This window comes from Phyllobates terribilis, unplaced genomic scaffold (assembly GCF_046119375.1).
Source record: "Phyllobates terribilis strain yellow unplaced genomic scaffold, ASM4611937v1 Scaffold_1__5_contigs__length_1240528914, whole genome shotgun sequence".
Lineage (NCBI taxonomy): Eukaryota > Metazoa > Chordata > Amphibia > Anura > Dendrobatidae > Phyllobates > Phyllobates terribilis.
Window position 1 is genome coordinate 204,634,045 of NW_027362761.1, and position 20,119 is coordinate 204,654,163.

The 20,119-nt window shown below is 45.0% G+C and overlaps 1 protein-coding gene across 3 annotated transcripts in view; it reads right to left on the bottom strand.

Moving 5' to 3' along the window:
- The window catches only part of AGTPBP1 (ATP/GTP binding carboxypeptidase 1), a 189,108-nt gene that overhangs the window by 36,137 nt on the left and 132,852 nt on the right, over positions 1-20,119 (bottom strand). For all 3 annotated transcript variants that reach the window (XM_073670940.1, XM_073670941.1, XM_073670942.1), the window contains 2 exons: positions 10,388-10,519; positions 7,984-8,160 (listed from right to left, as the gene is read on the bottom strand). In XM_073670940.1, the coding sequence (XP_073527041.1) occupies positions 7,984-8,160; positions 10,388-10,519 (309 nt within the window). The remainder of the gene's footprint in view (positions 1-7,983; positions 8,161-10,387; positions 10,520-20,119) is intronic.

The window sequence follows — 20,119 nt, forward strand, 5'->3', positions numbered from 1 at the left end:
CACGCCAATATTAGACATGACCACCATGAATTTCTAGTAAAGTATTTAAAAAAAACACAACACCCAGAAAAAAGTCCTTTAATTGAAATAAACACACAATTCTTTATTGTTCTAAATTAAACCATACTTACCATCACGCCCATTCCAGCTGAAGCCAACGATCTCCTGAAATAAAAGAAAAATAATAAAGCAACATCATCCTTACCTTTCCATGGTTCCCATGACAGCTTCAGCTCTGCTACATCGAGATGACAGGCTGGACCGCAGCAGAACGCTGCCATCCAGCCTGTCATCCCGCAGACACTGAGAAGCGCAGGCTTGCTTGCGCTCCACAGTGTCTCTCTGTGAGGGCATCCAGATGAGCCGAGTTAATGTCCAATGAACTCGGCTCACCTCATGCACGTCACTGACAGCGTGGGAAAATTCTCCTGCACTCAGCGCTTCAGCGTGGGAGAATTCTCACACTGAAGCGCTGAGTGCAGGAGAATTCTCCCACGCTGTCAGTGACGTGCAGGAGGTGAGCTGAGTTCATTGGACATGAGCTCACCTTATGCACGTCACTGACAGCGTGGGAAAATTCTCCTGCACTCAGCGCTTCAGCGTGGGAGAATTCTCACGCTGAAGCGCTGAGTGCAGGAGAATTCTCCCACGCTGTCAGTGACGTGCAGGAGGTGAGCTGAGTTCATTGGACATGAGCTCACCTTATGCACGTCACTGACAGAGTGGGAGAATTCTCCTGCACTCACCGCTTCAGCGTGAGAATTTTCCCACGCTGTCAGTGACGTGCATGAGGTGAGCCGAGTTCATTGGACATGAACTCGGCTCATCTGGATGTCGTCACAGAGAGACGCTGAGCAGCGCAAGCAAGCCTGCGCTTCTCAGTGTCTGCGGGATGAGAGGCTGGATGGCAGCGTTCTGCTGCGGTCCAGCCTGTCATCTCGATGTAGCAGAGCTGAAGCTGTCGTGGGAACCATGGAAAGGTAAGGATGAGGTTGCTTTATTATTTTTCTTTTATTGCAGGAGATCGTTGGCTTCAGCTGGAATGGGCGTGACGGTAAGTATGGTTTAATTTAGAACAATAAAGGATTGTGTCTTTATTTCAATTAAAGGACTTTATTCTGGGTGTTTGTGTTTTTTTTAACTTTGACTATGGGGTTAGTAATGGGGGTGTCTTATAGACGCCTCTCCATTACTAACCTGGGCTTGATGTCAGCTGGCATTATAAGCTGACATCAACCCCAACCCTATTACCCCCTGCCACCGCACCAGGGCAGCGTGGAAGAGCGAGGCTAAGTGCCAGAATTGGCGCATCCTATGAATGCGCCATTTCTGGGGCGGCTGACGGCTGGTGTTTCTAGCCTGGGAGGGGGCCAATATTCATGGCTCCCTTCCTGGGCTATTAATATCAGCCCCCAGCTGTCTGCCTAGCCTTTGCTAGCTATTAAATTAGGGGGGACCCCACGTCATTTTTTTTGGGGGGTCCCCCATTTTAATAGCTAGTAAAGGCTATGTATTCAGCTGGGGGCTGATATTAGTAGCCTGGGAAGCTCCGTGGGTATTACCCCCTTCCCAGGCTTCAAACATTTGCCCCAGCTGTCTGCTTAACCTCCGCTAGAGCCTAAAATTAAGGGCAACCCCACGCCAATTTTTTTAATAATAAATCCTTTATTTTAATACTAAATGACAAGTACAGTAACCAACACTATCACTGTACTTCATATATATGTGACTGACATGTTTCTATCTATCTAATCTATGTGTGAAGCTCTATTCTGTCTGTTATAAATTGTCGGGTACCGCTGCTGAATTGCCGGCCGGCTTTTTTAAAGTGATGGTGCATGAAAACACTATTATTTTTTTTGATAAATCCTTTACGCTAAATGACAAGTACAGTAAGCAACACTGTCACTGTACTTCGTATATATGTGGCTGACATGTTTCTATCTATCTAATCTATGTGTGAAGCTCTATTCTTTCGGTTCTAAATTGTCGGGTACAGGTGTATGCCGCTGCTGAATTGCCGGCTTTTCATGTTTCACTGTTGGCACTGTTCCCATCGATTTGGGCAATCACTGTAATGCCACAACCACCATGGCTGTGGCATTACAGTGAGTGGCAGACAATCCCTGCATGATTGGTGCTCTAAATAGCGGCAGACATGCAGGACACGCTTTTGGTGCACGAACAGTTATCGAACATAACCTCGAACAGCCGAATTTTTTGCAAATCGTTCGGGTTCGTCGAACAACTCGAACACCGCCCAAAACAGCTCGAATTTGAGATTGGCGAACAGTTCTAGTCGAACACCGCTCATCTCTATTTATTACCGGTAGGAACACACTCACAAGGGAAAGATCGAAATGTGGCACCAGATTGCAAACTGAGCATCAGGGGTCTGAAAACTAATGTAGAATAAATGACTGCAGCCTCAAACTTAGATTAAATGAAAAGAAACACGTAAAAATATTTTTTCCATTACAAGTGTCCATAGCCTGCAGTAGAATCAGCAATGCTGACTGTCAAAGGGATCTTTTAGTTTAAAAATTAACTCTATAGTTATATTTTCTGTATTTATATTTTCTGCAAATCTAATATGGAAAAAAAAAATTGAAATAGTAAAAACCATTTAACTGGTGATCTCTGCTCAGAGTCCTGCACTGAAGTTGGTATTAGATTACTGGATAGCAGATCTGAAGAGATTTGATTACTAAACCCCATCCTTCCATAAGGGTCTTTTGTGACCAGAGTTTTGCCTTAACTCCATAATGTCATGCAAACCTGCATAAGGCAATCTGAAAAGAAAGGAAGCCGTCGCAGCAACAACTTTCCCATCTAGGAATCAAACGTTTTAGTTTAGCATAACCAGAACTTTAAAGAGAGAAGCAGATGTGCCCGGCCTGCAGTACAAGGCACTGAAATAAGCTACATCCTGGCTGCAGGCAAGACGGGGTCTTCTAGATTTATCCATTTCCCTTTTATATTACAAAAAAAACAATCTTCAGAACCATGGCACTACTCAGGACAGGCAATTCCTACATTATTAAGAGGATGTACAGGATTAAAAAAAAAACAACATGGTAGCTTTTTTGCAAAAACAGTGCAACCCCTGTCCACATGTTGTGTGGGATATGGCAGCTCAGTCCACTCGCATCAATGGAAGTCAACTGCAATACAAGATGGGAAGGAAGAGATCAACCATATTTTTCTAATTCTCTATACCCTTTTAAGTGCTGGTGTTTAAGGCACTTCTATGTTAAGTCTTTTGCTTTTAAAGTCATGTTTATATAGCAAGGTATTTAAAAGGAATATTTCCATCTCATACATTTATGGCATATCCGAGCACAAATCATAAGTGTATAGTATATGTTCATGCCTCTAATGAGATCCGTATCCATCTCAAGAACCGGAACCGTTTGCATGTAATTTTCAGTACCGGCACGAATCGCATCTACTATACAGTTAAGGCTTATGTTGCAGATATGCCATAAATGTACGAGATGGAAATACCCCTTTAATATAGGACAAAACCTTATCAATTTTGCCCATAACTGCCTTCTATTTCAGCCAATCAGGCCCTTTTCTTCTGACTGACGACATTATAGAGTGAGGTTCATCTTTTAGGATCCTCCTCTATGGCATCAGCTCCTGGTTTGGTGAACTTGTGTCTTCCATGTGTTACTTGGGCAATCATTCATCTGAAGTGTACAGCATCTTTTCCCAGTTAAATCAGCTTTGCTGGTGGTCTATGCAGCCATGCCTACATGGCAAAAGCTACAATAAAGGGAACCTGTCACCTCCAAATACAGCTTTAACCTGCAAATATAGTGATAATTTGCAGGTGCCATAATTGGCATCTAAATAAAACTCAGCATACCAGGATTGGGATAAGGGGGCCATGCATACCAGGATTGGGGATAAGGGGGCCATGCATACCAGGATTGGGGATGGGGGGGCCATGCATACCAGGATTGGGGATGAGGGGGCCATGCATACCAGGATTGGGGATGAGGGGGCCATGCATATCAGGATTGGGGATAAGGGGGCAATACTTACCACGATGGGGAAATTTACCAGTAGCTGCTGCATTTCCCACCCTAGGCTTATACTCGAGTCAATAAGTTTTCCCAGTTTTCTGTGGTAAAATTAGGTGCCTCGGCTTATATTCGGGTCGGGCATCTAAATAAAACTCAGCTGATTTACTCATCCTGCCGCCGTTTGAGTCCAATCATAGGGGCGCTGGGTAAATTCACCGTTTTGTTATCACTCCCCCGCACCTTGATTGACAGCCTGTTCTGCAGCGTGTGTCCACAGCAGGCTGCCAGTCAAAGTGCCAGGGGGTGATAACAGCGTGATTACTGTGCAGCGAATGCAGAGTGGCAGCGAGAAGCTACAGGGAGGATAGAATTTCCTTTTTTCCCTGTAGAAGTTGCTCATGTAAGGCAGCCAAACTTGATTTAAACACTATTTACCTGCAGATTATTCCTTTAATACCAGGTAAACAGCATTTTTTGGAGGGGACAGGTTCCCCTTTTTAGGCTGAGGCTACGTGGCGACCAATATCACCATCTGCCACTGCTACCTCAATGCAGCAAAATATAGCTGAATGGGGTCGTATTTCAACCCTTAGGGTACCGCAACAAGAGAGGCGCAAAAAATTAGAGTGGCTCTGACTTTGTGAGTTGTGGTACCCAAGTCGTTTCAATACGAACTGCACTATTACACTGCAATGCATCAGCACACGGCGATCTTTGGGCGGATGACCTGTGTTCCATTCAAAGTCATTGTGTAGACACAATCTAAAAAGTGCATACTAAGGAATATAATATCCAGCATGTCAACTGCTAGCTATTTGGAGTTGCCTACTGCAATGTGTGGCTCAGTAGGAAGTCCTTCCGACTAATGCATAATTACTATGGGAAAAGCTGTCCATATAATGTAGTAAGCCACATTTGGACTGACCACCATTGGCCCACTAATACATCACTGCATTACAATCCATATCACCTAATAATTCAGTACAAGCAGTTTAATGTTACTTTAATTGGAACATCATTGTCTATGGAAAATAGGAAGAGAAGGCAAGTAAATAATGAGTAAATCAGCAGAATCATATACAGAAAATGTTCACATCTTGTGATATTTTCTCACAGTACTGATGGAAGAAAAATGCAGACACTGCCCTCTTGTGGAAGTTTACAGAACTGCACAGTATGTGTCACTGCATATAGATTTGCAGAAACTGAATTGCAACTCGAAGGTGGAATTAGAGGCAAAGCTTTAGGCTATGTGCCCATGATCAGGCAAAAGCAGCGCTTTGGACGCAGCGTATTTTCGCTGCGTCCAAAGCGCTGCATCCGATCATGCTAATAAATCCTCATAGGTTCATTGAACACATGCGGAGTAAACGCACCCTATACATTCAATTGGGGAAATTTCTGTTGCGGAGACTAGCATCTCCGCAACAGAAATTAACGTGCTGCGGCTCATAAAGCCGTGCCATGGGTGAGTTTACGCGGTGTCAGATAGAAGCACAGTGGGCATGGGATTTCTATAAATTCCATTCACTGTGCTTGTACTGCAGCGCAGGTGAGCTGCATCCAAAACCCTGAAAATACTGATCGTGGGCACATACAATTACACAGCAGCTGGGACCAAATTATTATTTTTCTGTTTAGCGTGCATAAAAGAATAAAACTACTGTTTGTGATTTTTTTTTTTTTTTTGCTCATGGGAGAAAAAAAAAAAAAGTTTATGGCACAAACATAATAACATTTTTATAGGTAGGATAATATAGTGCAATGCAAGTAAACCCAGAATTCCTGTAACTGGAAGGTCACATTAGAGGTCACAGTTAGGTCCAGAAATATTTGACAGTGACCGAATCTTCATAATTTGGGCTCTGCATGCCACTATTTTTGATTTAAAATGAAACAACGTAGAGGCCATTGAAGTGTAGACTTTCAGGCTTAATTAGAGGGGTTGAACAAAAATATCATGAGAAAAATGTAAAAAATTGAAAACACTTTTCTACAAAACCTCCTCATTTCAGGGGCTCAAAAGTAATTGGACAAATCAACTTTACCATAAATAAAATGTTCATTTTTAATACTTTATAGAGAATTCTTTGCAGGTAATGACTGGCTGAAGTCTGGAAGCCATGGACATCACCAAACACTAGGTTTCCTCCCTTGTGATGCTTTCCAAGCCTTTACTGCAGCTGACTTCAGTTGTTGCTTGTTTGTGGGTCTTTCTGCCTTAAGTTTTGTCTTAAGCATGTGAAATGCTGCTCGATGGGGTTGAGATCTTGTGATTGACTCGGCCATTACAGAATATTCCACTTCTTTGCCTTAAACTCTTGGCCTGCTTTCGCAATATGTTTTGTGCCATTGTTCATCTGTACTGTGAAGCGCCGTCCAATCTTGCTGCATGTGGTTGAATCTGAGCAGAAGGTATAGCCCCGTACATTTCAGAATTCATCTGACTGCTTCTGTCTTCAGTTATATAATCAATAAACACTAGTGACCCAGAAGCCATGCATGCCCATGCCCAGAAGCCATGCATGCCCATGCAATCATACAGCGGCCACCATGTGCATGTGGTGTGCTTTGTATCATGAGGCATTCCACTTCGTTTCATCTGTCAAAAAAAATGCTTTTCCAGAACTGGGCTGGTTCTTTAGATGTTTTTGGCAAAGTCTAATCTGGCCTTTCTATTTTTAAGGATGATTAATGATTTGCACCTTGTGGTGAACCCTGTATATTTGCGCTCATGAAGCCTTCTCTTTATGGTAGACTTAGATACTAAAACACCTACTTCTTGGAAAGTGTTCTTCCCTTGGGTGAATGTTGTGAAGGGGTTTTTCTTCACTATGAAAAGTATTCTGCGATCATCCACCACTGTTGTCTTCCGTGGACATCTAAGCCTTTTTGAATTCCAAAAATCATCACTGCTCTCGTTTTTTAGAGAATGTACCAAAATGTTGATTTGGCCACTACTAATATTTCTGCATTCTATTTGATGGATTTCTTCTTTTTTTTCAGCCTCATGGTCTGTTTCTTTTCCATTGAGAGCTCCTTTGACCGCATGTTGTGGGTTCACAGCAACAGCTTTCAAATATGAATGCCACATCTGGAATCACCTCCAGACCTTTTACCTGCTTAATTGATGATGCATTCATGAGGAAAAATCACTTGCAGCCCATTATAAAGCTTTTGAGATAATTGTCCGATTACTTTTGGTCCCTTTAAAAAGAGCCAGCTACATATTAAAGAGCTATAACTCCTAAACTCTTACTCCAATTAGGATGTGAATACCTTCAAATTAAAGCTGAGAGTATGCCCTTTAACCCCATTTTGATTATATAACTATCTTGAAAATGTTTTAGTAAACAGCTAAAACAGTCAAAACTTGTGTCATTGTCCATATAATTCTGGACCTAACTCTATATCGACATCTGTGGTTTTCCTGTTGCTATATTCATGTTGTACTGACGACAGCATGTAGTTGACAGTTATGGATGGCAGCCTATGGAACAAAAATATGTGAAAAAAGGAAATAATTCACACCCCAAGGGGAAATTAAATTTCCTTCAGCACTAATGGAGAAAATGAAATTCAGCAGTGATCTTTTATGGGCAAAATCATCAAGTAGTCAGGTTAACCAGAAACACCTGGAAGGCCATATATTCTTTTAGGCAATGTAAACAGCTGCAGAATGAATGGTATTAATATTAGGGATGTTAACTAGGTGGATGATAGCTTCAGTTTGTAGGAGGCTGTATCAGACACTATATTTGTGGACACAGCAGGTAATATTCAGAAGCCGTAAAGTATAATGAAGTCCAGCTGTGACATCAGTCCAGATTGGCTACACTAGTAATCAAATGCATATGGAAAATGCATGCTATGTATTTATTCTCATAGTTTTAATAAGTAGTCACTATGGCCATCATAGTGAAGTCACGTAGATTAAGTATCGTCATACCTTGTACTTCCCTTGGTCACAGCCACACAGCGTGCTCTCCATCGTATAACTCCTCTGGACGCCCAGTTCTCTCCACACCACCACACGGGCAGTGGACTCTTTGGATCTTTCCACTACAAAACTACAGCTGCTCATCGAAAATGCTGGCGCAATTTGGCTCAGGGCTTTGGGAAGAGTCTGCATGGAAGAAAAAGACGTAAATAGAGGTGAAGAGACTTTATTCTGATTTCAATATTAGCTGGAATACATTTAGTCTGCTGCCAGTGCCCATTATGTGACAGATCAAGCAAAGCTGTGTACCATAAAGAGAAACCACAATGACCACGTAATCAAAGTGTAAAATAGTCAAACTTTTGCTTTTAATCTTGTGAACCAGCAGAATATACAGACAGGACAGCATTGAACATTCACATTGCTTGTGGATTTTTTGCGGACCACGTGGTCTGCAAATAATCAAGGAGACACGTCCGTTTTTGATCTGAGTCATGGATCAGAATTACGCATACAAGTCTATGGGTCTGTGAAAATCACAGATGGCACACAGATGGTATTGGTGATCAGTCTGTGCATAGTGCACTAAGTGATTAATATAGTAATAGATAGGAGAAGCTTTGTCATTTATCCATACGTGAAAATCACTGATGAAACACAGATGGTAAAAACTAAACATACTGACCAAACACTGATGAAAATCGGATGAGAAACACTGATTAACAACGATCCGTCTTTCCACATATGATAAAAATCACGGACGTTTAAATGAGGCTTAAAATGTGCCAAATTTATTACACTAGTTCATGTGGTTTCATAAATTTGGTGCAAATGACACTGTCTATTCTAAGATCACAGATCACATGATCTTGACTTACTTTGGTTATCTAAAGTTACGTCAAATTAAGGCGCATTTTTGGTACACAATCACAATTCTTACCTCTCCCCAACAGGCTGTGCCCCCATGAAGAGCATGGATAAAAAAAATGTGTTCTAAGACTGCGTGCCCACTATGCGTTTTTCAAGCGTTTTTGCCATGGAATTTCCGCAGCGAAAAAGCGTAAAAAATGCTTGGTAATACGTGCCCCATGGTCCCCAATGATAATCCGCATGGGCTGTAAACATGCTACTGTAATTTCCGCTGCGGATTATCATTGCGGAAAAATCCGCAGCATGTCCATTATTTTTGCGGACACGCAGCGTAATTGCTGCCATTGACTTGCATTGAATCGCATAATATCCGCATGACTACATGAGCACATGCGGATATTAAGCGATTCAATGTGTGGATGGTACCAGAGTCTGGAGAAGAGGAGACTCATCCAGACCCGGGTACCATAGTACCTGTAAAAAAAAGAATTTTAAATAAAAAATATACATTATACTTGCCTTCTGATGGCCCCCGGCCTCCTTCTCCGGTGTGTCCGGTGTCTTGGGCGGCTCGTGGTGGTGTAAAAGGACCTTCCATGACATCATTTAGTCATGTGACAGGTCAGCGGGGGCCATCAGAAGGGGAGTATAATGTTTTTTTTACCATTTTTATTATTTTTTTAACTATTAACTTGGTCACACTATATAAATCCATGCCGGTTGCATGGATTTATGTAGTGTGACCAAGTTATCAAGCATTTTTCCAAGTGATGCTAAAATCGCTTGGAAAGCGCTTGTCAACCCGCATGTGGAAATGCAAGTGAAGAACGCTTCACATCCGCATGTACAATCCGCATGTACAATCCGCATGTACAATCCGCATGTGTTTCTCCTGCCAAGGAGATGCAGAAAAAATCAGCAGCATTTCTGCATCGTGGGCGCTTAGCCTAAAGCACATAATAAATGTGGTGTAAAGCAGGAAAGAATTTTTTTAGTTGCAAATTAAGCCAGAATTTTTAGTAAATCAGTCCCCCATTGTCAGGTGAATATGCTGATCCATTTTAACGGGGACAAAAGAGCCCCATTGTGGCGATCAGTGGGGGTCCCTAACATCAGACCCCCACCATCTTTAAGTTATCACATATCCTGATTGTAATTGGACAACCCTTTTAAAAGACAACTGAGAATAGCTCTGTTTCCATCCATCCTCTTTTTTTATTTTGTAACATGCATTTAATAAGTTAGCTAGGAGTAGGGGACAGATTGAAAGCAGTAAACAGGACTGTATGATGAGACTATTTGTCAGTTACCATGAAGATACATAGGTCTGCATGGGAGCTGTAGACACAAAACAATGGAACACAGTGAAAACCATCTGCATACATTAGTTGCTACAGTCATCACATGCAATAGAGCCTTTATTCCACCCTTGCCACAAATGCATATCATAAATTATGGCAGGGAATGCCTTCTGTAGCTAGCCATGTATATAGCTGTATCAGTGATTAAGCCACCTGACATGACAGATTTGTGCTGTCCTTACCCTGTATCCGCTATCTTCTACTATATCACAGGACGCAGCGCTGACGTTTGTGTGCCATACCGTCTCCTTAATACTGCAGCCATACATGAACACATTTTTCTTGCGAGAATGGCCATGGTAGTCACAGTAAACCTAAAAGATACAAAAAAAAAACAAAAAAAACATTAATCGAACAAAAATACGGCCTAAAACATATTAAAGTGACAGGGGCACAATGATATGAATAACCCATATCAAAAAGTGTCAGCAGTTCACAACAACCTATCAGATGCACTTCAGTTCTTCGTGGAATAAATGGAGCTGGTTTTAGTTGCTACAGGCAACAAGAATACTTAAAGGGTTTTGGGATACATACATTTTGATTGCTTCTTTCTGCATTTTATGGTGGAGGTGTAAAGAGTCAAGACTAGTGTTGAGCCACCCCCGTAGTGTTCGAGTTCGGTTCGGTTCGTCGAACACCCGTGTGTTCGCCGAACTGTTCGTCAAACTGTTCGTCGAACACCTTGGAACACCGTTAAAACCAATGGCAGGCAAACAAAAACACATAGAAACACATAGAAAACACCTTCAAAGGTGTCCAAAAGCTGACAAACTGCTCAGAAGACACAACTAACACATGGAAAAGTGACAAGTACATATAGTCATGCGAAAAGAAAAGAGGTGGAGGAGTAAAAGGAGGGGGAGACACAGATATAGGCATGTCATGCCCTTCTAAAATCCAAAAAGTGAGAAGCCGACACGTTCAGTCCGCTCCTGCCCGTGCCACCTCCGTGTCGCCGGGTTTGTGCCAGAGCCGCGGTGAACCCTGACGGCCAGCCCCCCTCTCCCAATACTGGTGCCTGTCCGCTGGTGGGTCGAGCGAGCCCCCCTGTGGTGGAGGCAGCTCTAAGCTTTTTAATTTAAATTGTCTCTCTAATTTGAATAAATACACTTTAAATCCATTTACAAGGATTTATTGGAGGGCAAGTCTCATGCCAGCAGCCGCGTAATTCCAGCTCCAGTAGCGTCCACTAAAGCTGCTGCAGTTAAAAAGCTTTTATAAGGATCGAGCTCGGCTGTCCACCGCAAGGCATCCTACTGCCAGTCCCAGCCCCTATGCCTTGGGGTGCCTCCTGATGCTCTTCACTGAGTATCCCGTGGTCCCGAAGCATTTCCTTTGAAAAAATGAAGTGTCCAAACTACAGGTGGTGTAGCTTGCTTAACAGCCGGGATAATCCGCTGACTAGCAGACCCTACTACTAGGCACAAAGTATTTCCTGGGCTAGATGCAGTTAAAAATTTGTAATTAGATACTCTCGTTGGATGCTGAGAAAGCATTTCATAGAGTCTCCTGGCACGCCATATATGATTCTCTTAAAAAGCTTGGGGTAGGGGTCTAGGGGACCCTTTTATAGCCAAAATCACGGCCCTGTATCGCAATACGTCACCTAGGCTGAAGATAAATGGAACTGTAGCACCCTGAGGGCTCGGTTGCTACAGAGGTATTGCACCTCACCCAGAGGTGTGATATCTCACTCTCAGGTAAGGATGTAGTGTGGATCAGGACCCGACACGTGCATGCATTACACCACATTGCCGTGGGGCAGGGCGACCAATATGCCCCTGAGATGGGCACGACAGTCCCTGTCCCTGGCTGGAGTGGGGGGAGGGAACACTGAGGAAGGGGAACCCTGTAGTGCAGGAGCAGGGAGGAAGCAGTTCCTGGGTGCATTGAGAAGGGAGTATAAAAGGTGGGCACCATATTAGTTCAGTGCAGAGAAGTCTGAGCAGAAGTGGCAGGGAGCAGGGGCTCTGCATGAGCTCTGCTCCGGAGGCGGGCCTAGTAACAGAGGCCCAGGCCTGGAAGAGGGAGAAGGAAGGAAGAGGAGCGGAGAAGGCTCCAGGAACGAGGAACGATCTCAGGGGTGCGGACGGGCGAGTCGCCACCGCACGCCCGAATCCACCTGCGTGGAGGGGTCAGGCCAAAGGGGGAGACCGGTCCCCGAAACTAGTGGAGGCAGGAAACGACCCTCAGCTAGAAACAGGAGGCTGTGACATTTTATGTGGCGCAGCCCCTCGCTACACCCGCTAGGAAGGCACCACATAGGGTCAGGGAAACTGGCGCCAAGTTTACCAAGAGGAGGCCCGAGGCAGCCGGACAGAAGGGTTGATAAGAAAGGCCAGACAAAGGACACACAAAGGGGGTCCTGTGAAGCACTCCAAAGTTATCTAGGAGTTGTCTGAGCCCCTCACCTGGTGAGCACAGTACGACGTGGGCAGCCGTTACCTGCAGACGTGGTCTGGATAATAAGAACTGTGAGTAAAGGCCCTGGACTGCATCACTGACTCCGTGTCATTACTGCTGCTGCCCTGCACCATCACCCCCATCCTCCGCATACACTGCCCTGAGGCTATACTCCTCCCGTGGGGAGTTATGCTACGCTCTGCTGCACCCACAACACCAGCCTCAGCGGTCTGCCCTGGAGCGGCGGTTCACTCTGACCGCAATCCACGGGTGGCGTAGTCGGACATTTAAACATCAAAACCACATAAATAGTTCCGCCACTGGTTTGACCGCCCTGAGCCACGGAACCGGGTTGCCGCCACGGAGACTACAACCACCAGCATCCACCAAAAAGGGTCCGGCTCCGGGTGTCCCAAGGCCCAGGGGGCGCGTCAGAACATTTTCATCACCTTTCACAATCACCAATGGGACAAGGCAGGGATGTTCTCTGTCCCCTCTCTTATACATCCTAGTGACGGAGCACCTGCTCTCATCAATTCGCCATAACCCCAATATTAGGTGGATTGAGGTGGGAGGCACCGAGTACAAGTGCTCTCTATTTGCTGATGATGTCCTAGTATATATCACTCAATCACATATATCCATCCATGCTGTTATGGCTGAAATAGATCACTTTGTTACATGGTAAAATTTTAAAATCAATGCAGCGAAGTCTGAGGCCCTCGATGTCTCCCTCGCCAAATCCATATAGGATTCCATCCAGTCCAACTTTCCCTTTGCCTGGCCCTCACAGGGTATCAAATACTTAGGAATTCCTATTCATAGAGACCTCTCCCATCTATGTTATCTTAATTTTGGGCCCTTTATTGAACAACTCCATACAGACCACGGTTGGCAAGTTAGAACTGTAAGATTCACTACGTGAACCACTGGTGTTTTGTGGAAAAGCACATGTACACTGTGTTCCAAATTATTATGCAAAAAGTGTTTAGGAGTGATAAGGGAAGAATTTGTTTGTTTGTCAGTTAAACTCATTGATGGTGATGTGTGTCAGGGCTCTTTATATCACTGTAAGCAATTGCAGACACCTGTGCTAATTAGTTTGGCAGGTGTGTCCAATGAAAGGCAAGACTACTTAAGAAGGCTGTCTCACATTATTAAGCAGCCTACATTTTCTGCCAAAATGGGAAAGAAAAAGGATGTGTCGGCTGCTGAGAAGCAACAAATTGTGGAGTGTTTAGGTCAAGGCATGACTACAATCAACATTGTGCGATGATCAGGATGAAGTGTCTTGGCAATCAAGAAGTATGTAGCTGATTCACAGTACACACGTGTGCGTGCTGATAAGGGCAAATTGAGGACTCTTTCCTACAGGCAATTACGTCAGGTTAAAAGAGCAGCGGCAAAAAAGCCTTGTCATAGCAGCAGACAAGTTTTTGAAGCTGCTGGTGCCTCCAACGTCCCCCGAACAACAAGATGCAGGGTCCTTCAGAGGTTTGCAGCTGTGCATATGCCATCCTGTCGACCTCCTCTATCCACTTCACACAAGCAGAAACGGCTCCAGTGGGCCAAACATTACATGAAGACTGATTTCAAAACTGTTTTGTTCACGGATGAGTGCCGTGCAGCGCTCGATGGTCCAGATGGATGGAGTGGAGGATGGCTGGTTGATGGACACCCCACGCAAACACGGCTACAGCGCCACCAAGGAGGAGGTGGAGTAATGTTTTGGGCTGGAATCATGGGGAGAGAGATTGTCGACCCCTTTAGGATTCCTGAAGGCGCTAAAGATGAACTCCATAATGTATGTGGATTTTCTCAAACAGCACTTCCTGCCATGGTTCAAGAAGAAGAACCGTGTATTTCAGAGAAAGATCATTTTTCTGCATGATAATGCACCATCTCATGCTGCACATAAAACATCTGCATCTCTGGCTGATATGGGCATAAAAGGGGACAAACTTATGGTGTGACCCCCATGCTCCCCTGACCTCTACCCCATTCAGAACCTTTGGAGCATCATTAAAAGTTGTGTCTATGATGGCGGGAGGCAGTTCACATCTAAGCAACAGCTCTGGGAGGGTATTCTGTCCTCATGCAAAACAATTGAAGCAGAAACCATCCAAAACCTGACAAATTCAATGGACGAGAGAGTTCAGAAGCTCCTTTCGAACAAGGGGTCCTATGTGAAAATGTAACATCACCTAGAATAAAGTTTTGAGTTGAAAACTGTTTGATTTCAGTTTCTAACAACCTGCTAATGCTTCTAATTTCAAAAATGACCATTTTTTTGGTCTTTATTAAAATGAAAAGGTTGATCGAAAAGTTTGGGGGATCTAAGAGTGTGGCAACCCAGTAGTCATGATTACTTCGAATTCTGACAATATGAGGGTCATGCTGCAGGTAGTGCAGCAAGAAGGCACTTATGTGCCTTGCGCATCTCGGAGCCCCAAAATTATTTTCCGGGCTAGATGCAGCTAAAAATTATTATTAATTTTAAATCTGGTGAAGCTTTAGTATAGATGGCCTAATAGGATCAGTGCTGCACACTGCTACAAAGCCCAAATTATTTTCCAGTCAAGATACAGATAAACATGATTAGTAATTTTAAATCTGGTGGAGCTTATTATAGATGGCCTAATAGAATCAGTGCTGCACACTGCTACAAAGCCCAAATTATTTTCCAGCCAAGATACAGATAAACATGATTAGTAATTTGAAAGCTTAAAACGGTTGGTAGGGTGATTTTAACCAATCATCAAGCTTTTACTCTCCCCAGGATGACACAGGGGTAGAAAAGTCATTTCGGATCCATGATTTGTTCATCTTTATGAACGTGAGTCTGTCTACATTATCAGTGGAGAGCCGCGTGCGCTTATCTGTCAGCACACCACCAGCAGCGCTGAACACACGTTCAGACAGAACGCTGGCTGCGGGGCATGACAAGATCTCCAAGGCGTAAGTGGCTAACTCCGGCCATTTATCCAGATTGGAAGCCCAAAAAGAGCAAGGGTCCAGTGACACAGTCGTGGCTTCAATGTTTACTTGGAGATACTCCTGTACCATCGTCTCTAGGCGTTGACTATGTGTCAGACTTCTTGTCTCCTGTGGCCTTGCAAAGGATGGGCTAAAAAAGTGGTGAAATGATTCCGCAAAATTGATGTTACCAGCAGATACTGTGGTTCTGTTACGGTTTGAGTGCTGAACACTTGACGGTCCCACGGTTGGCAAGTTGGAACTGTGAGATTCACTACGTGCACCACTGGTATTTTGTGGAAAAGCACATGTAAGATTCTGCAACAGTCTCTGCTGATACTCCTGCATGCGTGCATCCCTTTCTATGGCAGGAATAATTTCTGCAAATTTACTTTTGTACCGGGGATCTAACAGTGTGGCAACCCAGTAGTCAGGATTATTTCTAATTCTCACAATTCGAGGGTCATGTTGCAGGTAGTGCAGCAAGAAGGCACTCATGTGTGTTGCGCATCCAGGAGCTCCAAGTCCCTGTTGTGTTGGTGGCGAGGTAACAATCATGCTTCCTTCCTCTGTCCTCTCCCCCCAACCTCGCACAACAGAAATGTGATCAAGGTCTCCCTCATCTGATGAGTCTTCCATCAGTTCGTCCTCCACTTCTTCCTGGGCTCCTGCACCTTCCTCACTAGTTTGGCTGCTACCATGCGCCCTGGTAAAACCATCTCCCCCACCCTCACATGCCTGCCGCCTTGGTGCTGCCGACCGTCTGGACCTTGCAGATGTTAGCCCTTCCGCATACAACTCCTCCTCCTCTACTTCCTCCACCTCCTCTTGTGCCACCACCTGACTCCGAATTCTGTTTAACATGTGCTCCAGCATGTAAATCACCGGAATAGTCATGCTGATAATGGCATCGTCAGCACTAAACATCTTCGTCGCCATTTTAAAACTGTGCAGAAGGGTGCATAGGTCCCTGATCTGAGACCACTCCTCCAGCGTGATTTGCCCCACCTCTGGATGTCATTGGCCCAGGCTATACGTCAGAACGTATTGCACCAGGGCTTGTCGGTGCTGCCACAGTCGCTGCAACATGTGCAGAGTTGAATTCCACCGGGTAGGCACATCGCATTTTAGCCGGTGAAGTGGCAGGCCCAACGACTTCTGTAGAGATGTAAGTCGCTGAGCTGCGGGATGCGAACGGCGAAAGTGAGCACACAGCGACCGTGCCCTCTGCAGAAGGCCATCTAGTCTGGGATAGTGGGCTAAAAATTGCTGGACAACCAGGTTCAACACGTGAGCCATACAAGGCACGTGTGTGACATTGCCCCGGCGAAGGGCCGCACCCAGGTTTGCAGCATTGTCGCACACGGCCTTCCCTGGTTTCAGGTCCAGTGGAGACAACCATTCATGAAATTGGTTCTCCAGAGCTGACCACAACTCCTCAGCTGTGTGACTCACATTTCCCAGACATTTCAATGTAAAAACCGCCTGATGACGTTGAGCCCTACTGCCAGCATAGTAAGGAGGTGTGCAGGATCCCTTCTGCGCAGTTAGAAAGCTTGTGGCATGACCAGACAGGCTTTGGGTGCAGGTGGAAGACCGAGAGGAGGTTGAGGAGGCAGAAGCAGTGGAGGAACTTTGACATAAAGAGGATTGACGCACAACTCGTGGGGACGGCAAGACTTGGACAGCAGCCCCTTGTCCTGCTGTCACCATAGTTACCCAGTGCCCAGTCAGCGACATGTAACGCCCCTGTCCATGCCTACTCGTCCAAGTGTCTGTGGTGAAATGCACCCTGTCACACACAGAGTTTCTTAAAGAAGCGGTGATGTTGTGTGCGACATGCTGGTGGAGCGCAGGCACACCTTTCTTTGAGAAGTAGTGCCGACTGGGCATCTGGTACTGGTGCACTGCGACGGACATAAGGTCTCGAAAATCCTCTGTGTCCACCAGGCGGAAAGGCAGCATTTCTGTAGCCAAGAGCTTGCAGATGGTGAAATTCAACCTCTTAGCTTTCTCATGGCTAGGAGGAAATGGTCTTTTACTTGTCCACATCTGAGGGACCGAGGGCTGGCTATTGTGCTTAGACGGGGTTGATAAGGGTGTCCCCGGCAAACTGCCGGTCTGTGAGGAAGATGCAGGCGGACATGTTAGGTTGCCTTGATCCAAAGGTGGTGCTATCGATGTCGGACAGCGCTCAACACCAGCTGGTGTTACCACCTCCAAAGAAAATGATGACCTGCCAATCACGCTGGCTGTTGCGGGTAAAGAGGTGGCAGGTCTGCGCCCCAAAACAGGTGTGACTGCTGTCCCCCCAGTCACAGAGGATGAAGAGGCCGCGGATGCACAAGATATGGCAGACGGTGGTTGGCCCGGCCGGCTAGGCCGCATTGTAGCACACTGAGCTTCCCACTGCAACTTATGCTTCATGTCCATGTGCCGGTTCATGCATGAAGTACTCAAACTATGTATTTTTTGGCCTCTACTTAGCTTTTGCTGACAAATGTTACAGATAACACGAGTTGGGTCATCTTTATCGATCTGAAAAAATGCCCAGGCTATGCAAGGCTTAGCACCCATGCGACCTGAAGAGCCACCACGACTTGTGGTGAGAGGCAGAGTTGTGTTTGAGGATGCAGTTGTTGACGTGCTTCCAGTACTACGTCTCTGTCCAGGAAGGCGCAACCTGACCTCGTCGTCACTAGCATCTTCCTCCACCTCCTCTGCTGACCTCATCTCTTGGCTGACTGTGGGTTGACAGTAAGTGGGATCTCCGACCTCATCATCATCACCCTGTGCGTTATCACACCCGTCGTCCTCAGAGCCAACCTGTTCCTGCCCTGACAAAAAACTAAAGTTGTCGCTCCAATCAGGTATTTGAGTCTTATCATCGTCTTCCTCATTGTCTCCACCAACAGGAGTTACAGTTTGGGAATGAGGGTCTACATTATGGTCAGAACCTTCTGCGTCTGGTCCTGGATCCGACTCAAAGATTCTGGGCATCAGTGCAGATCATTTCCTCGTCTGGATTCACAGAAGCGCTGGAGTCGACCTCTGATTCCCAGGCTATAGTATGAGTAAACAGCTCTGCAGACTCAACCATCTGTTCTACCTCATACTCAGAAGGGCAGCTGGAGATTTGGGAGCTGTGAGGAAGCAAGTGCGATTGGGGTGACACCTTTGAGGACTGGAGTATTTGTGATGTTGAAGTTGATGTGGAGGAGAGCCCACTTAAAGGAGCACTTGATATCCGTTGAAGCACCTGCTGTTTTTGTGCCTCATCTGGAATTTGTAGCGATTGGCGTGGCCGTAAGAAAGGGATCTTATCACATTGTCCGCTAAAATTAGTAGACATTTTAGTTTGGCTGGAAGATGGTCTTTCTTCTGCACCTACCCCACGGACACAACCTTTTTTCCCCTTCCCAACACGCCTATTCCCCTTTCCACCAGCAGCAGGCCTTTTTCCACTCATTTTGGTGGTTAACTAATTCACAACTCTGGAGTTGTTTGCACAAAAAAACAATGGATGGGAACCGAGCAGAGCTGAGTGGCCAAACTGTGGTATTAGGCCAAAACTATTGGCTGGGTTAGATGCAGAAAAAAATTATATTCAATTTGCAACCTGATGGAGGTCAGTATAGATGGACTAATAGAGAAAGTCCCACACACTGCTAGAAGGCCAAATATTTTTTCAGAGCTAGATGCAGAAAAAAATATATTCAGTTTGCAACCTGATGGAGGTCAGTATAGATGGATTAATAGAACAAGTCCCACACACAGCTAGAAGCCCAATATTTTTTCAGAGGTAGATGAAGAAAAAAATTATATTCAATTTGCAACCTGATGGAGGTCAGTATAGATGGAGTAATAGAATGATGCTATGCCCAAAAGATTTTACTTCACTAGGTGCAGTAAAAAAATTGGTATTCTATACACAGGTGGTATATCTTGCAACACAGATAGGCTACTCCACTGACTAACACACTCTGCAATAGGCCAAAAAGGATTAGCTTTGCTAGATTCAGCCAAATGCTGTGAAAAAAACTTGCACAGCACTGGCACAGACCTGCCTGGCAAAAACTGATAGGAACTGATGTAACCTAGTCCTGAAAAGGACTCCAATTACAATTAGTCTTTACTCCCACAATCTATCTATTTAAGAGCACAGACCTGCCTGATAAAAGTCGTAGGAAATGCTGTAACCTAGTCCTTAAAAGGACTGCAATCACAACTATTCCCTACTCCCAAGCTATCTGTAGATTTGTGCGAAAATTGGCTTGAAATTAACAAGGTATAGCGCACACAGCAACAGCGGTGCCGTCTAACACGCAGCTGCAGCAGTGAGAAAATGGTGGCGACGGGGAAAATGGCTTGGTCTTATAGGGCAAGGACATGTGACATACACTGCCAATGACACATGCCCTTGCTTGTGTGAAAAAAAGCACTTCGCTCCGTGTGTGCGCTGCTGATAGGCTGACAGATTGCACCTCCCCACTGTAAATGCGGGAAAGAGAAAAAAAAAATGGAGATCTTCA